Below are 27312 nucleotides of genomic sequence, written 5' to 3'. Positions count from 1 at the left end.
GCAAAAAATTGTCAACTGTAGCCTACCAACTACAGTTACTACACAAATGCCTTGACATTGTTTTTGTTCATAAACTGGCTTACAATAACCAGCACGTTATGATTAATTTCATCACCACGTTTAGCCTTACATTAGGCGGTTTCCCAATCAACGACACAAGCACGTAACGAATGCATTTCCGTTTTGATGTTTCCCAAGAAAAACGTGCATTTGAGGAGAGGAATTTTTCAAACAACAGACACGTTTATATTGAGCTTAAAACGCTGCTTACTTAAACGGGTGGCTGCCTTTTTCAGCACTTTAAGTGTTTGCATTAGTGGCTGTGTGTATTTGCTGAAGGCATCTTAAGTCGACGTGTGCGGTAAACTTGTTAGTAAGCACAAACGACAGGTGAATGTTTTCCAGCAAAGAAACCAAGTACTTTTTCATGAACCAGGGAAAAAGTCACGTCAGAAACCAAGTACTTTTACATTACCCGAGCCAGTAGTAACGTTAACACCAATAGAGCTTTATAAACCCTCAAGTTTGTGGTCAGGTTTTGCGCAAGGCGTGGAAAGCCACACCATCACGTTAACAGTTTACAGCCAAAACATAAGGATGCCTGAAGGGTTGAATGCCTTGTCTTAATTCTGCAAGCACAAACTGCTGATACTGTCATTAAGCTTAATTGGTTCCAGGTGCGATTGAAGGGTTGTTAAACACCTGTGTGCACCGCTTTTAAGTGCTCATCAGTTTACGACCAAACTTTTGATTGTATCAGCCATTAAACCTGTGCTGTATATAGTTTTGTCATACATAGGGTTGAAAATAGTTCAAAGTTTAGTCATAAACAACCGCTTCTACTCTGCAATTTGTAACAATTGTGGTTATTATGACGTAACACTATTCTGTGCGTGACTGGATGAAGTTGTTTTCTGTGAAGGAATTTTTTTTTCTAAAAAAAAAACTTTTTTTAGAGTGGTATCAGTTAAGCACAGATATTTGTTGTGATAACCCGTAACAAGGCAAGCCTAAAGTTACTTGTGACTGATGCTAGGTTGTAAAGAGGGAGAAATAGCCAAATTGTGCAGCAAAATCCTGTAGATAAGATTGTATTCTGGCATGATTTTCTAGAGGGACCGCAGTTAACCAGTCGATTGTGGTTTGAAAGAGATGGATTTAGCTTTAAAAAGGAATTAAACATGCGAATGAACGGAAGAAATGTATGTTTTTAAAAAGGTTACCACTTAATGTTTCCTTTCTTGGAGCCTTTGAAGCAAGCCTTGTACAAAAAACTCATAACGCTATGGTTAATTGTCAAGATATGGCGTGGCTGTAGTGTGGGATTTTGGAAGTTGATTTTTTGTATTTATTCTCATCCTAGTGACATTTAAACAGTCACTGATTAAAGCCCTTTGTTTCTGTAATTGCCGTTTTTGCGAAATGATATTTTACACTTAATTTTGTGTAGAACTTTTTTACTTTTTTGCTGAAAATCCAGACAAGTTGGCAATTGCAGTTGCTTGTTGGTTGTCAGTTTAGTAATCCTACATTTTTACTAGGTCTATACACAGGGTAAAGTAGGGGCAAAGCTGGTATCGTAACGACGGCGCCATGTATAATCTGATTAGAATCTTGTGACTGCGAAATATAACCCAGGAAATCGGCAAAGTTATTCAGTTTGTCACAAGTCGCCTTGTAGTTGAACATGGGACGTAAAGTAGACGTTAGTGAATTATCACCCGAGGAACAAAAAGTCATTTTGGAAGTAATTCAAAGAGATTTTGACCTAAGAAAGAAGGAAAATGAGAGAATCGGGTAAGAGTTTTTTCGCTATATGCTTGTGTAGTTAAACACCAAAGCAAAATACATTTTCTACCCTCCAAAAAAGACAAGGTAACAAAAAAATATTTCGTTAGAGTTAGACAACAGTTGATGCCATGTAACTTAGTCAATAAATGTTTTGTCCATTCGATTGCACATTTATAACATGCTTTCGTTTTACCGGTGTAAACTTACACTGTCTTTTTTATGTCAAAAAAGCGTACTTAGATAACGTTTTGCCCGCAGAACGAACAGTTTGTCAAAGTTAGTGCTACTGTCGGTGCTAATAAAGAGGAGGGCAGTATTAGCAAATAGCAGTTGACCCAATATCTTTATTTCACAATGTTAAATGTAATAAACAGATATATTATTATGTTCCCACTCAAAGAAGTGTTGTGCGACGGTCTGATAAGTTTACCGAATTCCTTTTACGCAAAGTTAAAGAATTATGCGTCATTGTTGTTCAACCAACGTTGTTCGTCAACGAATTGGCATCCCAGCTAGCAAAAGACAAATACCACTTAGACCCCCAACTTGGAACGTAAAATTTAATGGATAAATCTCGTGTAATGTGGCTTGAGTTTTCGAATTCGGGGTTCGTGTCTTTGCCCCGTTAGCACAGTAAAGCATCGCATAGTTCCACGGTAAAGGAATGTAAAATCGTCGTCTTCGCAAACAACAGTGTGAGCACACCAAGTCCCGACCCAGCCCTAAAAGCAAATTTTACCCGAGCTTTAATGTGATTGTGACGTCACAAAGACTTTAGCCCGCGATCGCCTCGCGGTGTTCGAGATTTATGTCTTTTCAGGAGAAAGGTGAACTTTTAAAAGCGCTGTAACGAAACATTTTTAGCCGTTTCGGCACACAGTAGTATATTTTTCCACTATGCTTATTTGCTGTCCTACAACGAATTGTTTGAGGTGCAGAGCTGAAAATAGACACAACGTATTTCCGTGTGTTTGTGGTGTTAACGCCTCAGCGCATCTTAAACCGTTGGGTGGTTGAATTTGTTTCAACATGCTACAGAACGACAAAAGGCTAGCTGTTCTGTGTGGAATGCCTTTTTTAATAAATTTCAACTGCGTGTTTGTGTCATTGTATTATAAATGCAATTTTAAACGATTTTTCCCATGTCCAAACACAGCCAGCAATAATTCAATACCTACACCCTCACCTACATTTGTTACATTTGCTGTACTTACGAACTATAGGATTTGCAAAAAAAGGTAATTTTATTAGCCATAACGATGTTTTAGCCCGGAAAGACTCCTGTCATGGTTTCGAATTCCACCGCAGGCTAGATATTTCTGATTCGGTATAACGCCTTCATATAGGCCTGACGTGCCATAACGATGTTTTTCGACCTATTTTGAGCGGATTGATAGAATGCACTGCGTTTTTGTGGGGTGACTCGATTAAAAAGTTTATACATTTGTCACTGACGCTTAATTTACGACATTTCCTGTTTTTGTTCAGAAAGCTGAATCAGGAGATTGACGTTAAACATCACATAGACCCGGAAAAACAGGCTGTCCCCGAAACAGTTTGTGTCATCTGCGGAAGTTCGTTTATTTGGCTTTTCAACCCAAAGGTAAATCATATGAAAAGGAATTTAGACCTCTTTCTGCTTGATAAAAAGTTGTTTGGTATAGACCCAAAATTAAGGCTCCAACTTAAGCTAAAACTTGAATCTAACCATAATCCGGTTCTGGCCACTTTATCCAGATCGATTTAAACAAGGATATGTTTTTTTCTTCACATTGTTGCCATTTTTGTATGCCCTATTTTCCGGACACTAGCTAAAACACTACCTCGTCAATTCCAATTGCATAATCTAGGCATTGTTAACGTTATTGTGTTTAAATTCACACCTCTTTTATCTCAGTTTTATCTTTATCTCATTGCAGGTTGAATGTACGGTTTGTAAGTCTTACTTTTGCAAGAACAAAAGCACTTGCGGAGTTTGCGACAAACTGGTTGAGGGCTACGCCTGCTTGCTCTGCCACAAGCAAAAGTAAGTGATTGTGACGTCATAGAGTTCATTTGTAATTCAGAACGCATGCATTGTCTTGCAGGGATGTTGAATGGAAATCGCTGGACTGGTTTTATGCACGACTTAGAAACAAGTTTAGAAGGCACGGAGGGGCAAAGATTGTTCGCGAGTTTTACAAGACAAAGAAAGGAGGTAATACATCTTATCTTAACCAATTAGTGATGAATTTTTTTGCAAGAATGATTGCTAGTTCTAAATGTCATGCTTTCGGCCTCTGACAAATGTTTTCAACATGCGAAAATGTTCAGTTTTAGCCGCTTAGATCGTTAGTAACTCATTTAACAGCAAAATATTTTTCCGAAAATATCGAACGCAAGTCACATATGGTGCTTATCAAAATCACATAACCATTAGTATTGAATTACATGAATCTCGTTTCGGCTGAAGCCAATTGAATTACACAGCACGCTAATATCTAATATGCCCGAATTTCCAGGTGACACCCCGCCACCGAAACCACCTCGTCTCCATGACAACGATGATGTCAGAACCGAAGGTGAAGTATTTAAGTTTTACATTGAAAGAAAATAATTACTATGAATTAAAAGTCAGCTATCGACTTTTACGGTAAAATAGCCCATACTTTGTTCAATGTTAAAATACAAATAAACTGTTTGCTGGCAGACATAACATGAAATGTAAATTAAAAACATTATAGCTATTCTGGCAAATGTGTTTTGCGTAGCGGAATTTTGACGTCATGTTTGTGTTGCCTTTGACAGGGTTTGTAACCTTGAAATGCCCTCTAGCACAGTTTAATATGCAATAGTTGCTACAACGAACTATACCCAACTACTTTCATGCAACAAGTGCAAATGCTGTCACAACATTATACATACCTCAAGCAACCTTGTTTTGTTTTTGTTAAATTAAAATATGTTGGTATTTTGCAGAAATCCGAATTTCCTTAACACGGGACTTGGATACCATTGTAAGTACTTGTAATTTTCCACATGATATAACATTATATACGGTGTACTGTATTGGTTCCCATTATTAGTTAAGGCAATATTCGTTGGCAATCGTGCAGTAGAATTTGACCGGTTTTTAAGAGATATGGTACCAGTCGCCCAAAAGCCAATTTTTACAATTTTTTAAATAAGAAGCATTTTGTATATTTTCACCAATAAAAATAACTTGGTGTATTATGTAATTAAGTTGGTACTGTACTAGTTAAAAAGTTGACCTACAGCCAGTCTAAAACCTGTTGTATAAAATTTTTTGAAGTTGTCCAACTTTCAAAGCTGGTAACGGATTAATTATGTCTGCCACATTGCAGCATGATGTTGGTAATTATCGGTATGTTGGAAGTCCGCTTGTTGAACTTTTGCACACTCAGCAAATTCGTTTTACTCATGAGGTTGTTTTGATTGACAGGATGAAGTTGATGACGTGTTACAGGAAGAATCGAAACATTCACAAGTTCAAACTACAGGTAACATGCTGTTGTGATTATACATACACTATAGGCAAAATAACATGGCGGTTCAACTGGGCAAACTTAGGGCAAAGAAATGCTGTAATGATAAAGGTTTTTCGGGTCGGCTATGCAAAATTGCCAATAAAAAGTCCCTTTAGTGGTATCGTGTTTAAGTAAATTTGCGTCAGATTAAAACAAAAATTCTCTAATTTGCGTTTAATTGTTATATTTGTATAATAAAAGCTCTTTTATACTTTTGCCCTGGATTTGTAAAGACATAATTTATCCTTAGTGGTCTCCGTAGGGTTGGTGAACATTTGTTAATTGTTTTCTGTTATTTTTGCAAGTTCTGCTTTTTTTGTCAGAGACATACTCAGCTGACCAACATCACGTGATCATCGACCAATCACAGATGAGGAAGGAAATCGAAGACGTCGTCGCTTCAACGATTCTACCCAAGTTTGAAGAATGTGAGTTAAATCAAGACTATGTTTTTTGGACCAAAACATTTGTCCGCTTTAGGCGAAGATCCGGATTAACCGAGGCTTACTGTACTGTGCCAGAGGTAGCCCGTACACAATTTCCCCTCTTAACTGTTTGCGTTCATTTTAGCATATTTTCTAACCGCAAAAGTTCAAAAGGTGATCTCAGTTCTCACAAGGTTAAGTTACGAAAGGTTGAAATCCTTTCTGTTCGCTAACTTCCCCTCTCTGAGGTGTCTGTGGCGTATTTTGCATTCCTCTCGCGCAAAGTTCATGGTGCGTGAAATAAGGGAAACGCCCCGAGCGTCTTACCCAGCATTCTGACGTATAGTGGGTTTAGGTCTGGGTCAACGAGTTTCAAAAATAAACCCAAGCAGCCCCAGAAATTTATGCGCAGTACATTTGTCGTACCCTACCATCTTAAATATAATACGTTTTTCACCCCAAACTTTGTGCCTTACTAGCTGGATTAACGGGTTCGCCAAGCGCTCAAATACTAATGGTTATGAAACAGGTTTGGGGTAAAGAAACATAAATACAGTAAGCCTTGGTTAAGCGGATTAATCCGGAGCTTTGCCTAATTTAGACAAACCTCGAGGTACCGACGATTTGTAATGTGCTAAGGCTTGAACTGATCGACATCGGTTAATGCGGATCTGCGCCTAATCCGGACAACTTTTTTGATCCAAACGGGTCCGAATTAACCGAAGTTTGCTGTAATCGAATGGCTAGAAGCATGAGTTGGGTTTCGATTTTAACAGTTAAGCATCGTTGTATGGCAGAAAACGTGGCATAGTTCAGGTTAACCAAACGTCGTCTGGTTACTGTTATTTTATCTCGCGATATGCTTCACCACCAACATACAGAATTCCCGCATAGCTATTTAAAGCGCACTTTCGGTCGACGGGGGCTTTTTGCTTGGCTCTGTGTAGCACGTTTTATCTGCAAGTTATTCCCTAAGTCAAAACGCGCGAGCAAGTGCGTCGCTTTCTAACTGTTTCGTCCTAGACTTAACATGCGAACGACCATACTCTACGACTCAACGACTCAACGAATCGTATTGAGACCCAATTTTGGGTCGTGACACAGGGATTAAGAAGCACTTTTAATTAGGGTTGGGCATTTGACCGGTCAAATAAAATCTGGTCAATTGACCGGTCAAATACTTGTCAAATAGGTCAAATATCGGTCAAATACTATTCACATTATTAAATTGCAATTTTAGTTTAAAGTTGAAGTTAAATCTTCTTCTAAACCATAAGTAATGGAAATGAAGGTTTCAACTTATGTAAATTTGTTTGTGAAATAGGAAATGTTCAGTTTATATTATATTACAGACTTTTCCAACAGCATTGCATGCTTCATTTCATCAATGGCCCCACCTGTGTGTCTGTAATTTTCATTCAGTAATCACATTTGTAAACTGGATTCTTATAATATTCTATATACATCAGATTAAAGTCTAATTTTGACTGAGATTTAACTGCAAAACTCGCTTATCCTGCTTAAAATCGTAATTTATGCTGTTAAGCTGTTGTCCATTCATGACAAAAAAGGAATATACAAAAGCTTGATATGTACGTACTTTATCCCAATAAGTACTGAACAGTAACTTATCTACAAAAATCTATTCTGGGCAATTATAAGCTAAATATATAGCTACAAACAATTTTTGGATCAACTATAGAAAAAAGGACTGTAGACCTACAAGTTTACACAGATGGTTTAAATTACTTAGATTTTTTATCTGTCAGTAAAAATGTGCAACATTTGCAAAATGCCTAAGTAAATACCAATGAACTAACTTCCCCTCATGGACCTATCACACTCAAATTTATTAAGATAAAACGGTGCTAGAAGTGATCCATGTTTTTTAATTGCACTGGAAACCTTGCAAAGTTTGCCATAACGTAAATCAGATCTTAATTTCAAATGAAAAGTATCTCCTAATTGTTATGGGATTTTTTTCAAATGAACAAAGCACATCTACATTAGCTTAAAAAGCACTTATTAATACAAGAGTATGCCTTAAACCGTTCTACCTGAGGGGTATTAGAAATAAATTACCCTTTTCAACAACCAAAAAGCAAGTCCAAGAAAATTTACCACATTTTATTTTTGAAATTAAAAATAGTATTTGACCGGTCAATTGACCGGCTTGCCAACCCTACTTTTAATACAGTAATACACTGTATTTTGATATACTTTGGCACTTCATTAAATAAAACTATTCCAAACAAATGTGAAGTATTGAGAAGAAAAGCAATACATGCTATTGTGTGAACTGTAAAGTCAGGCAAATTGATAAAAAAAATTGACGCTAATTTTTCAATATTAATCCTGTGATTCTCAACATTTTTGGGGTTGGTCCACAGGACGTCCAATACATTTCGTGATGATCTGTTTAGTGATAATGTTAACTGTCGACTATTTTCACTTCTCAAAATTTGGTTTTTTAGGATATTTATTTTTGCCCAAAATACTTGTTTTGGATGCTAACTTCCTAAAAAAATAGAATGGTTCACAATGGTTTCAAATAGGCTGGTGGTCCATGGCCTGAAACGAGTTGAGAACCACCAATTTATGTGAACATCAGAAATGACCAACAAACTATATACTACTTTTACATTTTCCTTGTAACATTTCCATTTTGCTTTCAGTAAAAGCCACCCAGGCACGTGATCAAAGGGAGCCTCCTGATTCGTCGAAACTTGCTCAAGAAATAATCGAGCGTCTCCTGGACACGGTGAGTGAATATGATTGGTTGTTTTAGTCACGTGATAATTTGGAACTATAATGACGTCACAATGTACGTGATATACACAGATGAGCGTAAAAATTCAAGATGCATTGGGAAATATGTTGGTGAGAAAATTAACTCAGTCATAACACCAAGCGTTTTGCTATTAACCCACGCTAACTTTTATGTCTTTTTTAAATTGAACATGGTATTTGCAAAAGCATTCAGCCATTACAATAATAAGTAAGCTACAGGCAGTGCACCCTGTTTCGACCTATAAGGTCTCATCGGTGCAGCTGGTGACGAGAGATCGGCCGTATTGGCAATGTAGCCATCTAACGGGTCTTCAGTTTTCTTGGAGTAACATGCTGAAAACCTATGCCACGACTAAATCTGTTCAATGGCCTGGTCATAACAGTGTGCACTGTCTTCATAATTGAGCATTTGCCTGTAAATTTCGGTGCTGAGAACTGCGGTTTTAAACTCTGGCGACGGGATATTCAAGTCATTTTTTGGAGTGAAGTTTAAATACAATTTTATGTGCGTATATTGCTACATACGCTAACTACTTTCGAAAAATATAGCGTTTTTATTGTACCCTTTTTATGACACAATTAATATCGCTTGGGTTCTGCTTTATCGCTTTCCACACTGACCGCATGAGGCAGCAGTAAGTTATCACATATTTCACACGCGTTTTTGTTTACTTATTTATTCTGCATGCCACTATTCTTGCATGTATTCCTGCGCTTGCAGTCTTCTGACGGGAATCAATACTTTGACGATGAAACTGACGACAACGCCCTCATGCGGAGATACTTGCGAGACCACAAACAAAGCATTCTAAGGGCTGTTCTTATCAAAGTTGGAGAACAGGTTCAAAAATGCTGCATGAGCTTTTACTTAATGCTACTCCATATTTGTTTCCAACTTTTAACCTTAACCCTTTAACGAGAAGTATGCCCGAATGGTTTGGGGCGCTTAACTTACAGGCAGATAGAAAACCTGGCCGTGGTGCGTAATTGGGAGCGTTCTGGGTTCGAATCCCGTGAACAAAGCCTTAAAGAAAAAAGAAAAAAAAACAAGCAAATACTGGGGTTCAAATTGAATGTTTTTTTATGCGTTTTAAAACCGGTAATAGTTTGGTTTGAACGCCGAATACTGTCACTTATAATATACCTTGATACTTATAATAAATGCTTATTTTCATCTGAAAAACTATATACTGTTGGAAATAGTTCCTTTTTAAATCTTGCTTAATGTTTAATAAACAGTACAACGGCCCAAATAGACGGAAAAGGCGACATGCTTTATTATTCAAACGTTTCGGCAAATGCTCGTGCCATTATCAGTGATATAAAGGGGCCACATCTTGCTATGTATTGTTTGAAATGCTTTTAGGGCTGTTTTGTTTTATTTTATCCCCAATGTGAACAAATATTTTTCACAGGATGCGCCGCCTAGCGGAATTATGACAAACAGTCGATCTCCACTAAGAGACGCCGAAACCATGACAGACGCTTCAGATAGCGAATCGATTCAGTCTGGTACGTATTTCACCGATCACGTGATGGATAGCACACGGAAGTATTAACGAATTTTCACGCTCAGGTTGTTTAAGATGCAGCAATTTTGTGCAAGTGTTAGTAGGTGTGAACGATATAAGATCTGAAAGTCATAGGTTCGAACCCCAGCGTGTTGGGATGTAGTATGTGTGGTGTTGTAGAATATGAGCGTCTTTGTTCATGTCGGAATAATTGAGAGTTTAGCAAAGTTTGCTTCACATTACAAGTTTTTAGATGTAGTGGATTACAAATGTTTGCCTTTCGAAGGTTAGTGCTTGTGACATAAAACTTGTAATGAGGCAGATGTAAGAATTGCATCACAAAAAAAACGTATTTTTAAAGTTCTGAAATTCTGCAGTAAAAATGAATGGAATTGTGGCATAAAGAACGTTTTTTATAAAATGATGTCAAAAAGTAGTATGCATCTCCGTATGCTGCGAGAAATGATTTAGTTTGTGCCAAAAAGGTGTCCATTATGAGGTTTTTTAGAAGTTTTTTTTGCTGACAAAGCCTATTTCAACCGGGAGAAACGTCTCTCAGCCGAGAGAGAAATATTTCTCGTGCCATACTCACTTTGTATTTGTGGTGTCCATGGCCGAGTAAAGTAAACTGTCAAAACACAGGCCATTGGCAAATCACCAATACATAGTAGTTGCAAAATAGTGGAATTTCTCCAGCGGTAATTTCTCCAGCGGTTTCCCAAAATTTGAAATGTGGCTATTTTTTGGTATTTAAATGAAACAGTTGCGGTCTCTTAAAACTACTTAGCGGTCACCCAAACCAAACCTTAAAAAAACCCTGTACCTGTGGTTGAAAAGAGCTTGGACAAAGTTGTTTCAATTTTGGTCAGAAATGCGTCAGTGCACGGTGTTTGTACTTTGGACGGGAAAATTGTGACTGACTAATGAACTTCGTGTGAAATAAGGGAAAGTCCCACACATTGTGACTCATAAACGCTACAAACCAAACTGGCTGATAGCTAGCAAATGTATTTGTAAGTTCTACAGAAAATTAAAACGCTCAAGACCTTTTTACTTACCGTAATTCGTCTATATAGTACGTTTAATAAGAAAAAAAGTTGTCGGCTCAGTGTTACAGCATCAATGTACAAACATCAAGAAAAAATAAACAGTTTGCAGTAATAAGTGTTTTTGAAGAACAGTTGGAAATTATAGCAAGAAAATATTTACTTGCTTGGTGAATAATATGTTTGTAAGAACGACAGATTGAATTTTAGGCGGTTTTGGCAATTCGTCTATGTATGTGAAATTTATGCCATTATTGTAATAAAGGCGTCGCGTATTGAAAACATCGACTAATTGTAATAAAAACTGCTGGATGAGCAATATTAGTTTATATATTATGCCTGGCAGCAATAGCTATTTTATACATCTATATATTGTTTGAGTAAACCGTTGCTGCCGGGCATAACGAATCAACAAGCTCATCCAGCAGTTTTTATTATAATATGCCGACGTTTCGATGTCCCATACGAGACACCTTCATCAAGGTAATGACATAAATTGAAAACACAAAGTTGTTATAAAGCAACAAGGGCGGTAAGTAAAAAAACTACAAACAAAACGTGGTCTATATATTGTTTGTCCAACAGAAAGTTATAAGGATTTAACATATAAGGGTTTTAAATTATTATTTCAGTCGATTAAAGTGTATGCAATAGCTTATCATGCTGTTGTAGTTTTTTCTATGCTCAGTAGCCTACTTATGAATTCATCGTACAAAAAGCAAAAACCCGTCACTTCTAATTATGCGAGATCGTGTTTGGCTGATTTTCTACTCGATGATCTGCGCTCTCACAGTTTCTTCCATAAAGGTTCTTTGCGATCTCGGTCCAGTGTGAAAACTCCGCTGTCAGAGAGAATGCGAAATCTAAGTCCTGAATCACTTCGAAATCTTCTCAACACAAACCAGGTAAACCACAGTGCATACTGTTATCGGCATTTAAAAGGACAGTCATAAAAATATTTTGATACAGTGTTTCTGCAAAAAATTGACTTGGGCCTTACGCTAATGTTAAGATTTAAATGTTAAATTTTAGTAACTATTTTTTAAAGGTTTGTAAAGTAATTTCAAAACAAGTTTCATCGCTCAAGCGTTTTTTGTACCGCTATTGTGATAAACGACAGTTGCAACTTTTTTTCTTCCTGTCATGACTTTTACTTAAATTTAACAAAGCATATCTGGTTATTTGTTTCAGCTTTCAAAGGACGACCATCGTACTGTTGTGCAGGGAACAGTTTTGAAGAAAGATCAAATGATTGCAAGAGCAGAAGTCGATTCAGCAATCGCTCAAATCATGGGTCAGTTAATTGCAACTTAGATCACAATAAATCCGTTTAATCGATAATTTTAGTCACAACCAGAGTTGTAAGCGAAACCAGAGTTCAGATTGTTTTCTGATAAAGCCTGTATTCTGCTGAAACAGATTTAGCAAGGTGAAATTGCGACACAAATGTGGCCGATTTTACGCTAAAAATGTCATGTAAAATCGCAATTCTTTGATATTTGAAATGAACCATTTAAAGCAGGGGTTCCCAACCTCCGGTAAGCGTACCACTAGTGGTACGCAAAGGTTTTTCAGGTGGTACGCGAGTAGCTTTCGTGTTTTTCACAACAACCTAGATTCACATCTTTATCATATATTTATCTGGTTTTGTTGACCAATTGGTGGACAGTAAACAAAAAAATTCAATTGAGTTGTGGTGCTTTAGTGTTACTTAAGTAGGCCAATACTATTCTTCGGAATAAAGATTCGATGAAATTCGTTGTTCTGCAAGAAGTGGTACGCGTGGCAGTAAAGAGCGTCCAAGTGGTACGAGATCGCAAAAAGGTTGGGAACCCCTCATTTAAAGGCTTGAAAAAGTGATTTTTTTGTCTATCCATTTTCTAAAGATTAATTGCCCAACTGCAAAATACCGTGTCTTCAACAAAATAATCACAAACAACAACGATTACATTGTAGATCAAGATGAGGTTGATCAACCACAAGAATTCAGCACAGAGATTAAATTCACAGCGGTTGGTGTCGATCAGCAGTCGTTCGGGAGAAAATCTTCCCATAGCGGCTCGGATACGAGTGAGAGTGATGACGTTGGTGGGGAGAATTGGATCGTGCCGGGAAAAGAAGCGAAACAAAATGGATTTTTTAAGGTTTAAAAACAGTCAATGTGAGAGTATTTTAAAACAAATCATAGTACGCCAGGCCCATTGAAGGCACCATACCGAATCACCCGGTCACCAAGCATTCCCATATGGCAAGGCAAAAAAAATCTAGCCTGCGGTGGGATACGACGGAGTCTTTCCGGGACTCGCGCTCTACCAACTGAACTGCGCTCAGCGGTGACCCCGACAAAAGTCGAATCACAAGCGCAGTTGCCTGCCTTGTATGCTGCACATGTCAGTTTCGTAAATCGCCAGTTCTAATCAGCTAACATGGACATACATTCAACAGCCGGTCACCAAGCATTCCAACATGTAGCAAAGCGCAGGCAAAAAAATCTAGCCTGCGGTGGGATTCGAACCCACGGCAAATCACTTTCTGTCAACAACAGCGATTGCTAAGGTCTGCAGTAGAATGTATTTACTATGTACAACTCTTTGGCAGTTATAAAGCTTTATTTTTAGTCTGGAGTATATCGTTTGTAATCCTACTTTCATACCAATTACCCAGACATCGTCGAAACCTTCCTATTTTCCCACCACCGACGCCCCATCTGCATACGACCTTTCTGCGTCACAATCAGACTCTGATGACATCAAAATCGAAGAAGTGGTGCAGCCAGTCAAAGTGACGTAAGCAAACCTTTGAAATTTTATATTTTTTTTATCAAAACGCTAGTTACGACCTGTTTCGTCACAATTACTTCATTGTGACGTCATAATTTGTTTTAGGAAAGAGTTCAGCGAAATTTCAGCGCGAAGTCTGGGCGAGGAACAACGCGAAATCGCCGAACCAGAACCGGTTGTGACGAAACAACGATCAGTTTGTGACGTAGTTGATGATGACATCTTGCAGGAATTGAACCAGGAGTTGGTTGTGGAAAAAACTTACAAAGCTGTGAGTTTAAAAAGTCTTTTTGCTTCGGCTAAAAGCGTTTTTAATACGTTATGTTATAAAAGAGAATTGTATATGATTCTGTTTGAGCGCAAATTTCGTTTAATTGCATACTGCATGCAAAACGTTAAGTCAGTGGTTCCCAACCGGGGAGAAATTCTTACCAAGGGAGGATTTTCAAAACTTGAGGGGAGGAATTTATTTTCATTTGCATATGCGGTCTGTTAAATAGACGCACTTCAGCCCTGGGAATATAACCTGTAAATTGACAAAACACCCAATTTTAAATAATCTTTGTATGGTTTTGCATCTACTATGTAGTATAATATGGAGGAATGAAAATGTTTTGATTTGTTAAGTGTAAAATTCGTCGATAAAAGTTGGAAACCACTGCTTTAAGCTATTGTAAGTTAAAAAGCGTTTATTTTTATGCCTACAACCGTTTATACAAGCAAGTCACCTATCTTCAGTTGTTTATTTCATTTACCCAGGAATCCCTATTACTTCCTCCGATCGAAGAAGAAGCCATTGTTCCACAGTCACGTGATGTCAAGGTCCTGTACCAGTCGGTGCTTCCCCTTACGTCAACGGTTGCTGCTTTCCAGACGTTGTCGAAACGACCTAGCGACGATTCCGCTTATCAGTCGGATGTTTCGGTGCAGAGCTGGCAAGGGGGAGTGGGAGAAGGAGCAAGAGGGAGAAGGATAAATGGAGGAGAGGAGTCAGACACTTTTTCAAGCAACTCTTCATTGGACGGGAGCCAACGAATTTCACCCAAGAAGCGGTTGGTTGTGAACTTTCTTTTTTTCGTTCTGTAAGACTGGGTTGATAGTTAATTAGAATAGTTAATTAGTTAATTAGATAATCATGCGATTTAATGAATTTTGCAACAGTATTTTTCATCAGGCATTTGAGAGAAGCATTCCGTTGTTAAACTTTTAAATAAAAAATTCGTTTTAGCATAAGAATATGTATTGTGCTGTCGTTATTAGTTGATGTAAAACACAAAACTTGGACTTGATTTTGAATCATCCCTTAACTTACTGTGGTCAATGGAGTATTAATAAGTTTGCTTTTCCCAAATACTTAACCAATAAGTGTGCGCCAAATACTTTGACCTGTTTTGCGCTGTTGGACGCAGGAGTCTAAGGGTTATCATTAGGCTGTACCATATCACAATTCAATCATACACAAAAACACAAAAAATACATATAAGACATAACACGAAATATGGGACACATGGTGTAAAGACGAAACAGAAGATGAATATATGGGCATAATTCAATTAATTTTACGCGCTAAGCCTGTGTAGCTCATTGGCGCACAGTGAGTCCCGCAAAGGCTCCTGTCGTGGGTTCTAATCCCACCACAGGGTAGATTTTTCTAGTCAGTGCCTTGCTATATGGTGGTGAATGCTTGGTGACCGGCTGATTCGGTATGGCGCCTTCAATGGGTCTGGCGTCTTCATTGGGTCTGGCGTGTTATGTTCAATTTCATGTTTTGAAGCTAATAATTCCTGACTGTTTTTCAGTTCGACGATTCTCGTTCCCGAAAGAGACGTAACCCGATCCGCGTCACCGACGCCTGCGCCGAGGCTAAAATCTAATCACGTGATTCTCACAGAAAACAAGGCGTTCGACCAAGTACTCTCGGACGCTATCGAGCGGCAGGACGAACACAAAGACGAGAGTCTCGAAATTGAGGTAAATTAACTACCTCAGTAAGGGTGTTTTTAAATTACTAGGGATGCACTTAGTTTAGACCAAAATTTAACACTAGAATAATCCAGTGTTAGGTTATTGGAAGCTATAATGGACCTAGTGGTCTGAGGCGCTGGGTTAAGGCAGCAGTCATTTTTTTTCGATGGCGTGGGTTCGAATCCCACCCCTGTCAATCTTTCTCCTTGCTAAACGCTATAATGGATCTTATGTCCATAGATTTAAGTTGATGAACTAAAGATTATGATGAATTTTATGGCAATGGATTTACTTATAAAAAATATATAAGCCAACTATCCCTGAGTTTTGAAGGTGTATGTTTCGCTTTATTACCATAATATTAGTATCTTTCAAAAACAACTTCCATTTATGAATTCAGCAGATAAACGAAGAAGAATTCGAAAATCGGATTCAGTCACCAGGGTCGGAGGTAACAAAAAAATGAAAAATATAAAAAATTACATCAGAAAAAAATGTTGGTTATTTTCAGAAGCGGGTTCGATTTGCTTCGGAAAATAACCAAGTTTTTCAAGGAGATGACCTAACGGCCACTGATTCGTCAACGACGGAAAATGATTATGACATCATCATAGCGGAACAGAAACGAACAGCGGCTGATGAGTCAGCGGAAATAAAACATGCAGAGGTGACTCAGCATATTCTGTACCAAATTGCAATTTTAAACTATATCCTAAAACAGAGTTCTAATTGGGCCTGAAATTGGGGCAAAACCCAAAGTTTGTTTTTTTAAACTCAAGCCCAAACCCGAACCCTGAAAGGCATTTTACTTAGTTTGCCTATTACATAATAGCTAAAGTTTTTAATTACTTTGCAAAGCAGTTAGTGTACAGTCCTAACATGATTTGTCTACGAAAAATGCCAGCAAAGAAGTCAATATAAAGCTATACTGGATCAAAATTAGGTCTTGTCTTGCAGGAGCTGAGTGATTCCGATTCGATGTCGGGAAATGAAAGTGAAACTTCGAGCTCAAGCAGCGGAAGCTCATTGGACGATAAACCGACCAATCAAATCACTTCGTCGTGGACCAATCAGGAGGAAGCTGACGGAAGGGAAGAAAAATATATAAGTACTGACAATGAAGAAGATATGCAGGTGAAATATTAAAATACCTCGGTTGATCCGGACCAGTTTGGCCCAAAAAACTTGTCCAAATTAGGTGAAGATCCAGATTAATCGACGTCGATTAGGTTAAGACTTACCACATTACTAATCATTTGTACCTTTATTTTGCTTTTTAAAGTGAGATTTTCTTCGTTTTTTTGGTATAGGTTTTCGTAATTTTTTCAAAAAATATTGAGGAATAGTTTATTAACGTTAAAGTTGCCTTATCTTACTCGGACAAATAAGTTATTGAACGATTTGGCATATTACTTTTTCCAATTGTCAATAAAATGTGTTTATGTCGACCTAATAAGCTTTAAAATGACAAAAATATTTTTATCGTTCAAATATAAGCTTTATTAGAACGGTTATTCAAACTTGTTTGTTTTGTCATTGTTGATCTACTGTTTTACTTGTGGATCCTAGCACACGTTAACAACCACGATTGTTATCCTGTTATGTTATGAAATAGCCATGATAGTGTAAAGCAAAATCCGTTTTAGATCCTTTCTAACATCGTAGTTAAAACTTTTTGCTGATGAACAAACCAACTAAATCTATATTTGCTTGAAGTAAAAGTACTATATATATCCGAGTTAGCGATTTAATATTGATCTTTTAATATTCCGAGATCGATCAGTTTCATGCAAAAGCCCCCTTATAACCATTTGCATTCATTGACTGCACATTGGGAGCAGTAAAGCTGACGTCAGATTATATCTTATCAGGCAGATTGCATACAGTAACGTCAGATATAATATCAGATTCATAAAAATCAGGGTTATCCTCCTAACGATACACAAATACCTTGCAGTTCAATAGAGCAACGCCCCTTAGCATGTTATCACTGTTTATTCTATACACTAACACAACATGAAAACATAGCAGTTTATATTTACACGATATTCGACATAGAATATCTCGCTTTAGCGCTAGAATTCGGTCAAAACGACAGACAACATTAACATGTCATATTCATTGGCAAATAGTTTAAACTTGATTTTGTCGCAGTTAGAGTATCATGGCTGTGTCAAGCTTGTTTAGCGATCATGCTCAAGGAATTTGTAGAGCTATCAGAAGCCGGTATAGCTTGCATAACGTGGATGTTACTTGTTTTACTTAGACAGACTGTTTACACACTAGTTACTTCATCGTGTCGTAATTAAGATCGGTTTCACTTGTAAGGGCCCTTGCTTGTAAAGGTTTAGAGGTTCTAAGTTATGTTTTGATGCAAAGGTATTAAGTCGCTAAAGCTGATGCTAGAAAGAAAATGTCAGTTTTTTACAGAATACGGTAGATTTAAACTATGTGAAATCACAGTACATCAGCAGGCCTATTAGAAGTGTTGTACTAAATCAAGCCGACCTGGTCTTTCAAGCATTCCCACATGACATATGCTAGAACAATTGAGTTTGAACTAATGCAGTTACTTCAGTATTATAAAATAAATTTATATAGATGTTTGTTTTTGTTTAAAAAATGGGTTTTTTTATCACTTTTGCACTTGTAAATAGGGAAACTATGTTTTTGCTGCTTGAAAATGTTAAATTTCGGGCAAAAATTAAATAAACAAGTAAAATAGGCGGTAAATTATCTGGTCTTATGGCAATGTCTGTTGGAGAGCAAAAGCGCTGTTATATTGTCCACTGTTTGTGCCCCAACGCTGTTAAAACTGGAAACAAGACAAACATTTTAAAGTCTCCGGATATTTTACCGGTTTGTTTTATAGCAGAATGTTGATGTATCTCAGAAGTTACCAAATATGTTTTTGTATCTGACCGAATGCTTTACCATATTTACTGTATGATGGCGAGCGATTGTTTTCCTCTTATGAAAACGCGACAGACAGTAATATATTTAAAGTACGTAGGCGTAAAAAGCGACATACTTTTATGTTCAAACGTTTCGGCAAATGCTTATGCCCTCATCAGTGATATGAGGAGCCACATCAGTTACACTCGTTTATACACTTTAATAAAATGCTGTTTAAAACTGAAACATCAAATGGCAAAGTAGAGAAATTGTTCTTCTTATAGGTTTCATAAAGTTTTTACAAACCTAAGTGTTTCTGCGCAGGTCAAGTCTATTGACGGAATTATCGCACATTTAAAGAGCGCTGGATTATCCGGAGAAAAATGTCGAGTTTACAGATCATCGCTTCATATTTCCCCAGTATCTGCTCCCCAAGTTGTGGTAGGTGGAAATTTTTTGTTTCAATTAACCTAAAGTTTATTTAACACCACGTTGCCCGAAACGCCTTTCATGTAACATGTTAAGCATACGCTACAGACAGTGCACACAGCTCATCATTTATGGCTTCGTGCCTTTACAATGTTAGCTTAAGTATAGTAAACGTTTTCGGCCTCTTTAGATGGTTAACTTTTTGCGCGCCGATTCAATATTAAGTTAGCTGCAGACAGTACACACTGTTTCGACTTGTGGAACTATAATCCATAACTGTATAAAGCAATGATCAAATAAGTACTTGCATGTTTTTGCAAATGTTTGTCGCTTGCAAAATCGCCTGGTATTGCAAAATTCATTATTTTAGCGTCAAGGATTGCAAGGTTTTCTTGAATTTTCAGGAACGCCAGTGGAAGTCACAGTCCACCCCCTCACCCAAGGTAACCCCTAGACCAGACCCAGCTAAGAAGGATTGGAGTAGGGTGGGGTTCACAGTTGACCCAGGTGAGTGACCCCTTATAAGATGTATTATAATAACTTACACTATCGTAAAATATCTTTATTTAACTTCGTGTTTTATTCTACTTTTTATTATGTTAATACGTTTAATAGTGAAAATAACGGCTTTGTTAAAAAATGAAATTTTTATGGTTGAAAATACTGTTTTTAAACGTTTCCGGAAATGCTTATGCCATCATCAGTTACGTCTATCTAAGCCCGGTGTTCTCAAACCGTGCGTCGCGACGCCCTGGTGCGTCGTTTCCATTTTCCAGGGTCGTCGCACAATAGTTCCGTTTCGTGGCTTTATGTTGCTGTATCAATAAACACAACTTCAATAATAAGTTTCCTCGTTAACTTTTATTCGCTGGTGCGTCGCAAGCCCACAAAACTTTCCCAGAGGCGTCGCAACCCAAAAAAGTTTGAGAACCACTGATTTAAGTCGTTCTATTCACCATTAAACTTATTAACAGATCCGTATGTAGTGTTCCAAATTATTCTGTTAAGTTCTTTGATAATTTTTTTTCACATTCTTTTCCAAAAGCTAAGATTACAAAAAGTCAATTTTCAGAGTTTAGTCATAAAATTGTATTTTTTGCAGCAAATTACAAGAAACAGAAAACCCAAGTAAAACAAGTTTCTCTTACTGAGCTGTTGGAAGCAGGTAAAGTGGAACTCTTATCAGTTAAACTTGTCTTAGTGAACTATTTGTTGATCTTAGTCGTTATATGTAAATCAAATACAACAAGCTATAAGCCTTAGAATTTAATCTTGCTGGTTGTTATACAGATAGAAGCGCCAGCCAATCAGCGGACGATTTGTCACCACGTGATAGCGACACGTCAACCCCACTAAGGTAATAAGCCAACACAGAGGTGTAAGTCGGGCCGGTTTCGGGCTTTAGTTTCTAAAAACAACGGGGCCTGATTCGGGCCTGACTTCACACTCTGTGTCTGTATTCTTTGAATAAATTTAACTAGCTAAGTAGCCAGTTGTTGGACTTGACCTAATGTCAAACAGCCTAAAACGCCTTGTTCAAGACCAGTTGTCTATTGTGTTTGTTGTCTTGGTCTTTCCTGAGGCTTTAATGTCTGGGCTTGCCCATCAAACTTTCGGGCCAAAACGGGCTTTTCAAAAACGAATCGGGTTCGGGCCCGTTTACAACTCTGGGCACAGATAATATTAGTTACAGAGTAAAATATCCAAGATAGATATGCCGTAGATCTAACCTTAAGGATGCATTTCGATTTCAGAACATCGGTTGTAGCGACCCCTAGCGGACCTGGCGCGATAAAAACTTCCGGCGACGAACCTCTTACGTCACTTCCGTCCGTCGTACAACGTCGTTCCCTTTTCGCTGGGGAATCCCCATCACCGAAACTCAACGGCAACAAGGGTAGAAGGGCTATGACGTCACCGAAGATCAACGATGATTCGGACTCTGACGTCAGCTCCATGATGTCGTCATCAACCGACCGACCAGCTGGTTATGACGCAGATACTTCTACCATGGCTTCAGGTCGTGAAAGCGATAAAATAAAATCCCTTAAGTTTGCCTAAATTGATTTCGTTGTTTGGGTTTGATTTCTATGTTTGGGTTTTTGATTTCTATAGACGCCGATGACGAAAGCAGGTCGATTACTTCATCGGAGGCACGTGACTCGAAGACATCGCTACCGGATTTAGTGAATGTGGAAAAACTCATCCTCAAAAAGGAAATGACTTCACCGTTGAAAAGTTCCCCGGTAATTCCATATTTTTTCATTGCAAATATTTGCAAATATTTCATGTTTAAGTTCATCAACGTAAAATACCAGGCTTTTTGGTTGCCTTGAGTTTCGACTTTTGTATTCTGCATGTTAAAGTGAATGCTAGAAACAAGTTTACTCGAAATTGCTTTTAATGGCGTAGAGCTGTAAGAGGACCTGACATGAGTGCAACCTAGTACTAGCCCAAAACCCGGTCCGATTAAAAAACAGAGCCCGAATTCGGCCGGAAAGTTGGTAGTATTATGACACAAAAAGGCCCAGTGTGAAGTCAGGCCCGATTCAAGCCTATTCTAATCAAACTTAAGACCGTATACCCGACCCAAAAAGCCCGGCCAGACATACAACTCTATGTCTACTTGCTAAAAGTGTACGTACGTTATTGTAATAGTTTTTAGCACTAATGCTAACAATAGGAAAAAAACAAAACATCTTTAATAAAACGTGTTAGCGATATACAAGATATCCAGTGGTGGGATTCAGCCAGTTCGCACCGGTTCTATAGAACCGTTTCACGAAATTTTATGAGATCAGCGAACCGGTTAGCATTACTGGTTACAGTCAATTGACTTTTTGTAACAGAATCGGCTGAAAAATATGACGTTTGTGATAGAACCTGCTGACAAAAAAATTTGAATCCCACCACTGAAGATATCTAATAGTTGTGTTTTTGAAAGAGAAAACTAATTTACTTGAAATAAAATTCTCCCTCAGGTCAACAAGCCTCTCCGCGAGTTGAGCCCACTGGAGCGTAACGACCCGGTTAGGGGGTCAATCACGATGAGGGGAGGCAGAATGGTGATGACGTCAACTCCTGATCAAAAAGGACAGATCACCTTCCAGGTATGACGTCACAAACACTCTTGATTGTGCGATCACAATCACATCTTCCACAATCGCTTTGCATCATTTCACCTCTGGCATGTCTCATCACGCGACTGTTTGCTTTTTTTGCATGCCACTATGACGTCACAGTCCATATAGTTCATCATTTATTTATTTTTAGTTTTATTTTCTATATTGCTTAAATTTGGGAGAAATAGACAGAACATAACCGGACCGAGGGGTTTCATCATTTTACTACTGCTGGTTTGTTTCATTTCTTCTCGAATCAGGGGTTGCGTCACACCTGATCTACCAGTTTTGTAACATATTAATAAAGGAATGTGTGTGGCACAAAAAAAGACCGATTAACTCACCCTTTTAGTCGATATTCAAATCTAATTTCCCCTACAAATTAGTTTGCTAAAATATCGTTTAGATTAACATTTTAATGTAATTGTTAGAACAGAAATTAACCTTTATGCTAACGAGAACTTTCTTTTTCTAAGCTCATGTATGGCAAATGCAGCAATAACACATAGCACAGACAACCAGTAAGAGATTAATATTGTGACACAAATTCCCGCGTGGTTCACACTGGATTAACTTATACTGTGTAAAAACCTTTTGTTATGACTTTGAAATAATGCTACAATAAAAAGAATGTTATCAGCCCTTTCGCGAAATGTATCATGTCAATACATTTTATCATGTTTTAAACGTAAAACGGCAATGTAGTAAAGCACCACTTTAAACCATTTGATTCTTTAAATTAGACTGCAAAACGTCAACAAAATAACTTCGCCAAAATAGCAAGTCCATGATATTACGCCTACAAAGTGATGTCTAAATCTGCCATAAATAACCAAATAAGGCGAAAGCTTCTCTTTGCTTAAACGCATGTTGTTACTATGCACGTTCGCTAGCAACTACTGTTTTTCATTCGCTGCCTTGCCCGTTGCACGGTTTGTAGTGATGACATCATCGATTTGATGACGTCACAATCACGCTTAAGGCCCGACCGACACCTCTCTATCACCTCAAGTGTTCAGTAACTCGAAATTTGTAACGCATAGGAAAGGGAAACCTCTTCAGATGATTCCTCCAAGAGGCGACCCTTCGTTCTTCACATATGGTTGGTATTTTTGGCTCAAGCTTTAATTAGTCGTGTTTGCGCTTGGCTTACGTCATCGCGGTGTGATGTAATTGTTGCTATTACGTAGGAAGTTGCGTTTGGCTTAGCAACCGCTGGAAGTGCCAAAGAGCATTATGGAAACATTAAGTGTGACATAAGAATGCTCCAGGTTCTGTGATTTGCAACTTCCAAGCGTATACATATGTGTTTAATTATACTAACATTAATATTAGCAGTTTGATAAGGAAACCATTTTTATCCTGAATCTTTAACCCAATGTTTCCCAATCTTTTGAGTTAGTGTCCTTCATAAATTAATCGTTAGAGCACGTGGCCTTCTGCTCATCAAAAAAGTGAATAGTAACTTGTGAAACTTGAAGTCAAGGGCTGTATCACAGAGGATGTTGTCTTGTTTAACACAAGAATGCCTAAAAAATGTCATTTTGACAAAGTTGTTAAAGTTCGGGTTTTCTGTTGTTGGCTATAGATAGGTTTCACTATATTTATGGTAACCTACCGAAAAACAGTTACATGGGCCCCGGTTGAGAAACGCTACTCTAACCTCTATTATCAGGCAGTTCTATCACGTTTCAAAGTATTACACCAGGGCCACTAAATGTATCTTGTATACATTTACTTGCGTCTCGGCGTGTAGCAATCTTGCCTACAGTTACTATATTTCAAACTCTTTAAATGTTTTTTTACAAGCATGTGGCAAACCATTTATCTTTTGTTACATGACATCCATTTTTTTACACACCATTCATTCTTGTCTTTGTTATCATAAAGTGATGAACCTTAAATATTTCATACCATCTCCAGTATAGTTGTGTATTTAAGTTTAAACCGGGTTCGGTTAATTCAAAACTTCTCATAATTAAGACAAAACTTGAGGTAGCCTACAAATGATTCGTAATGTGGTAAAACTTGAACTAATCGACAACGGAAACTGGTCCGGATTAACCGTGGTTTAATTGAAAGGCAACTTTTCAAACAGTACTATGTCCTATCAATAGCAGTTCTGTACAGTTACAGGCCTGTACAGTTTATACAAATGTGCTCAACACCGAAATGGAGCCGAAAGTTTCAGCACAAACCAAACTCCGCTGAAGGGGGAAGTCCCCCGGCCTTACTCTTGTAAAAAAAAGTGGTTGTATGTGGAAAATTCTCTCAGACAAAGTAACATAATTCCTCACAACCCCTAAATATTGTCTTGCCTACTTCTTAAATAACACCCCAAAAACATGTTGGCTAGACCAAAATATCAAGAATTATGATTTTAAACCCCTTTACTGTGCCTCGCCTTTATGGGAAAGTGGCTTTGAATAGATGCTTAGAATTGCTTAATTCGTTATTGCGATATACAGCAAGGGGCTATGTGCAAGTTACAAGATTTATTTACCTATATTCTCTTAAACTGGCTTTTTTAACGTACCACACAAAACAGTAGATTTTTCGGGTTTAAGTAGAAAATACTTCATCATAAATTTAACAATCCGTCAACTTTTCAGAGACGAAAGTGAATTTGGTTTTGACGATGACGTAATAGATCCCTTTGTCCGAATACGCCTCCAGGGAAACCACCGAAAGCGAAACCATAATCTCCACATTGTTACTTGTTTTGTTTCAACCAGTTCATTTAGTTTCCAAGTGCAAATTTTAAGACCCTTTAGCCAAATGCGTAAACTGTATTGAAATGGCAAATGTGCATGAAAATAGTTTTCCATTTAAAATCATTATAGTATGTAAAAGCATTAAGCCAATAAATGATAAGCTGCAGACAGTGCTTAAAATTATCATTGCTTAACAAAATTGAGATATATTGACTATATATTTGTTATTTGGTTCTGTATAGCTGATGTGCATACACTGATTGGTTGTACAAATGGGCTTTATCTATTTCTACTTTTGCACCACATGTTTATTTCCTGTCATTGCCGTTCTTATACGTACATACATTTTCTTGCTAGTGTGTTTAACTGCAAAAGTGCTTATAGGCCATAAAAGTAAGCTATTGATCTGCAATATATGTGAAAGAAATAATAAATATTTCTGCCAAGGTTGCAATCGATCAAGAAACTTTATATTTCCGTACATTTCAACGTGAAGATAGAAGCTTCTAAATTTATGTTTCGAATCATTTTTGTCTTCGATGGTTTGAATGTAGTACAAACTGGTTGTAATACCACAATATTGAATGATATTCTGCACTCGAAGCTTTTAAACAATCCCCAACTTAAATGGGTCACATTTATTTCTTTCTTTCTTCAACTTTATATTCCGAATTCATTGTAACGTATATTCTAACTTGAGAACTTCTATATTGTGCACAATGCCTTTGTTCTTTTGTGACATCACAATAAAGCTATGCGGTCGCTTTGTTCCAGGACATATTGAGTTCTTTAAAGCTTCTGTTTAATGAAACGGGAAAGTTTTGGTGACTATAAAAAGCACATTCATATTTTTTGTTGCCTTTGTAGTGGGCTTGCATATTGTTAACAATTCCAATCGGGAATTGTTGTCAATACTTTATGTTGAACCAATGCTCATCAAGTTTTTACCTCATAAGCTCGCTTGTGACTAGTTGTTCAATAGAAAGTCGTTACTGCAAACTGAAATACCTAGGTAAGTAATATTTGAATGACAACACATAATTTTGACATCACAATACATAACAATTGGGCTTTAGCTTGGTAAACGAAAACACAAACGCTCTCAAGATCTATGTAAAGCATGTAGACTTTTATAACACTAAAAAATTGAAAATTGTTGCGCAATGTTAAAAACATAACTGCCAGATAACTTGTGTATGTAGAATACATCATGCAGACGTTTGAACAATCGCTGTTGTCATCCAACGGGGTGCGACCGTTGTGTAAAAATATTCTTTTGTTTCAGAGCAGTTCCTGGAAATCTATCCACCCACGCAAGTGCAAATAAACCTTCATTTACAACTTTAACTGTAAACAACGTTTTTCTCTCATGCAAATACGCGAGATTTACCGTACATATCGGTCTTTGGACTCTTTGAATTTCTATGATCAAGATGTTGTTGCCGTTTCGCATGGTTGCATGATTGTTCATGCGTATCAAAAAGCGCCGTTTCAATGCAACGAGCAAGTTTCAGGTTTAGGCAAGAAGTTTTAGTTGACAGTACTACAGTTTCGGCCGTTGAGGAACATATGCCAAGGTATTCAAAACAGGAACCATTACAAGAAAGGTATCATACACAAAATATTTTAGAGATAGGATTTCTAATGTAGGAGTAATTAGTCTTGTTGACTAACGAAAAGAATGTGACTTCATTGCCACTGACAAAAGTAATTTTACACTTTTTATGCTGCTAATATCACGTTTAAACTGTACAAACTTGTTTATTTACATGTAAATGGTGGAACTTTTGCCCCCGCGCAAGCAATCAAACTCAAATGTAAGCTTATACTTGGTTCCTTTTCGAATACAATAGCATTGGCATAAGCATACAGTTTAAAAGGTGTTTAATAGCTTTGTTAAAATGATAATTATGCGGCTACTGTAACTGCTGAGTTTTAAGTTTCTAAGCGGCTTTAGCTTGCCACAGATAAAGTACTTGTTGTGTATTTGTCGTTGTCATTCAAGAGGAACGAGTCGTATGTTTACCTATAGCACCTGAGGTTTTACGGTGCTTTGCACAGTATGTTAGAAGCCATTGGACCAAGATTAAATGACTAGTGCACCATATTTTTGAGGGAAACAGGTTGTGCGCTACAATGCTTGAAAGGTTAACATATCGTGTAACAATCTTAAACCGCTTTTAGTTTTAGAGTTGTTACGATTGTTTTCCGACTTCTCTTGGGTTGTAGTTTTTGTGTTAGTAGGGGTTTGCAGTGGTTTGCACGAACGCTTGAGGACAGATCTTAAAGATATTCACGCTTTGCATTTCACAGTTGT

The 27312-nt window shown here is 37.6% G+C and overlaps 1 protein-coding gene across 4 annotated transcripts; it reads left to right on the top strand.

Annotated features, from left to right (window-relative positions):
* The first annotated feature begins 1546 nt into the window (after positions 1-1546).
* On the top strand, positions 1547-25771 carry LOC145204337 (uncharacterized). 4 transcript variants are annotated; one of them, XM_080076846.1, is made up of 30 exons: positions 1547-1797; positions 3280-3394; positions 3711-3817; positions 3879-3988; positions 4293-4352; positions 4750-4787; positions 5234-5291; positions 5642-5746; positions 8419-8504; positions 9255-9374; positions 9949-10045; positions 11898-11995; positions 12315-12384; positions 13047-13234; positions 13755-13876; positions 13976-14141; positions 14630-14922; positions 15670-15841; positions 16236-16286; positions 16347-16502; positions 16793-16969; positions 19055-19171; positions 19564-19666; positions 20262-20324; positions 20450-20516; positions 20914-21179; positions 21275-21405; positions 22141-22269; positions 23325-23383; positions 24894-25771. In XM_080076846.1, coding segments are annotated over exons 1-30 (3435 nt in total). In that variant the 5' UTR covers positions 1547-1687; the 3' UTR covers positions 24895-25771. The 4 variants fall into 4 exon arrangements, with proteins under 4 accessions (XP_079932972.1, XP_079932971.1, XP_079932970.1 ...); XM_080076845.1 differs by having other exon boundaries at positions 12282-12384; positions 16239-16286; XM_080076844.1 differs by having other exon boundaries at positions 12282-12384.
* The last annotated feature ends 1541 nt before the right edge of the window (positions 25772-27312 follow it).

Source organism: Phallusia mammillata, chromosome 8 (assembly GCF_965637545.1).
Source record: "Phallusia mammillata chromosome 8, kaPhaMamm4.hap1.1, whole genome shotgun sequence".
Classification (NCBI taxonomy): Eukaryota; Metazoa; Chordata; class Ascidiacea; order Phlebobranchia; family Ascidiidae; genus Phallusia; species Phallusia mammillata.
Note: the sequence above shows the minus strand (reverse complement) of the source record. Positions and strands in the feature narration are given on the sequence as shown.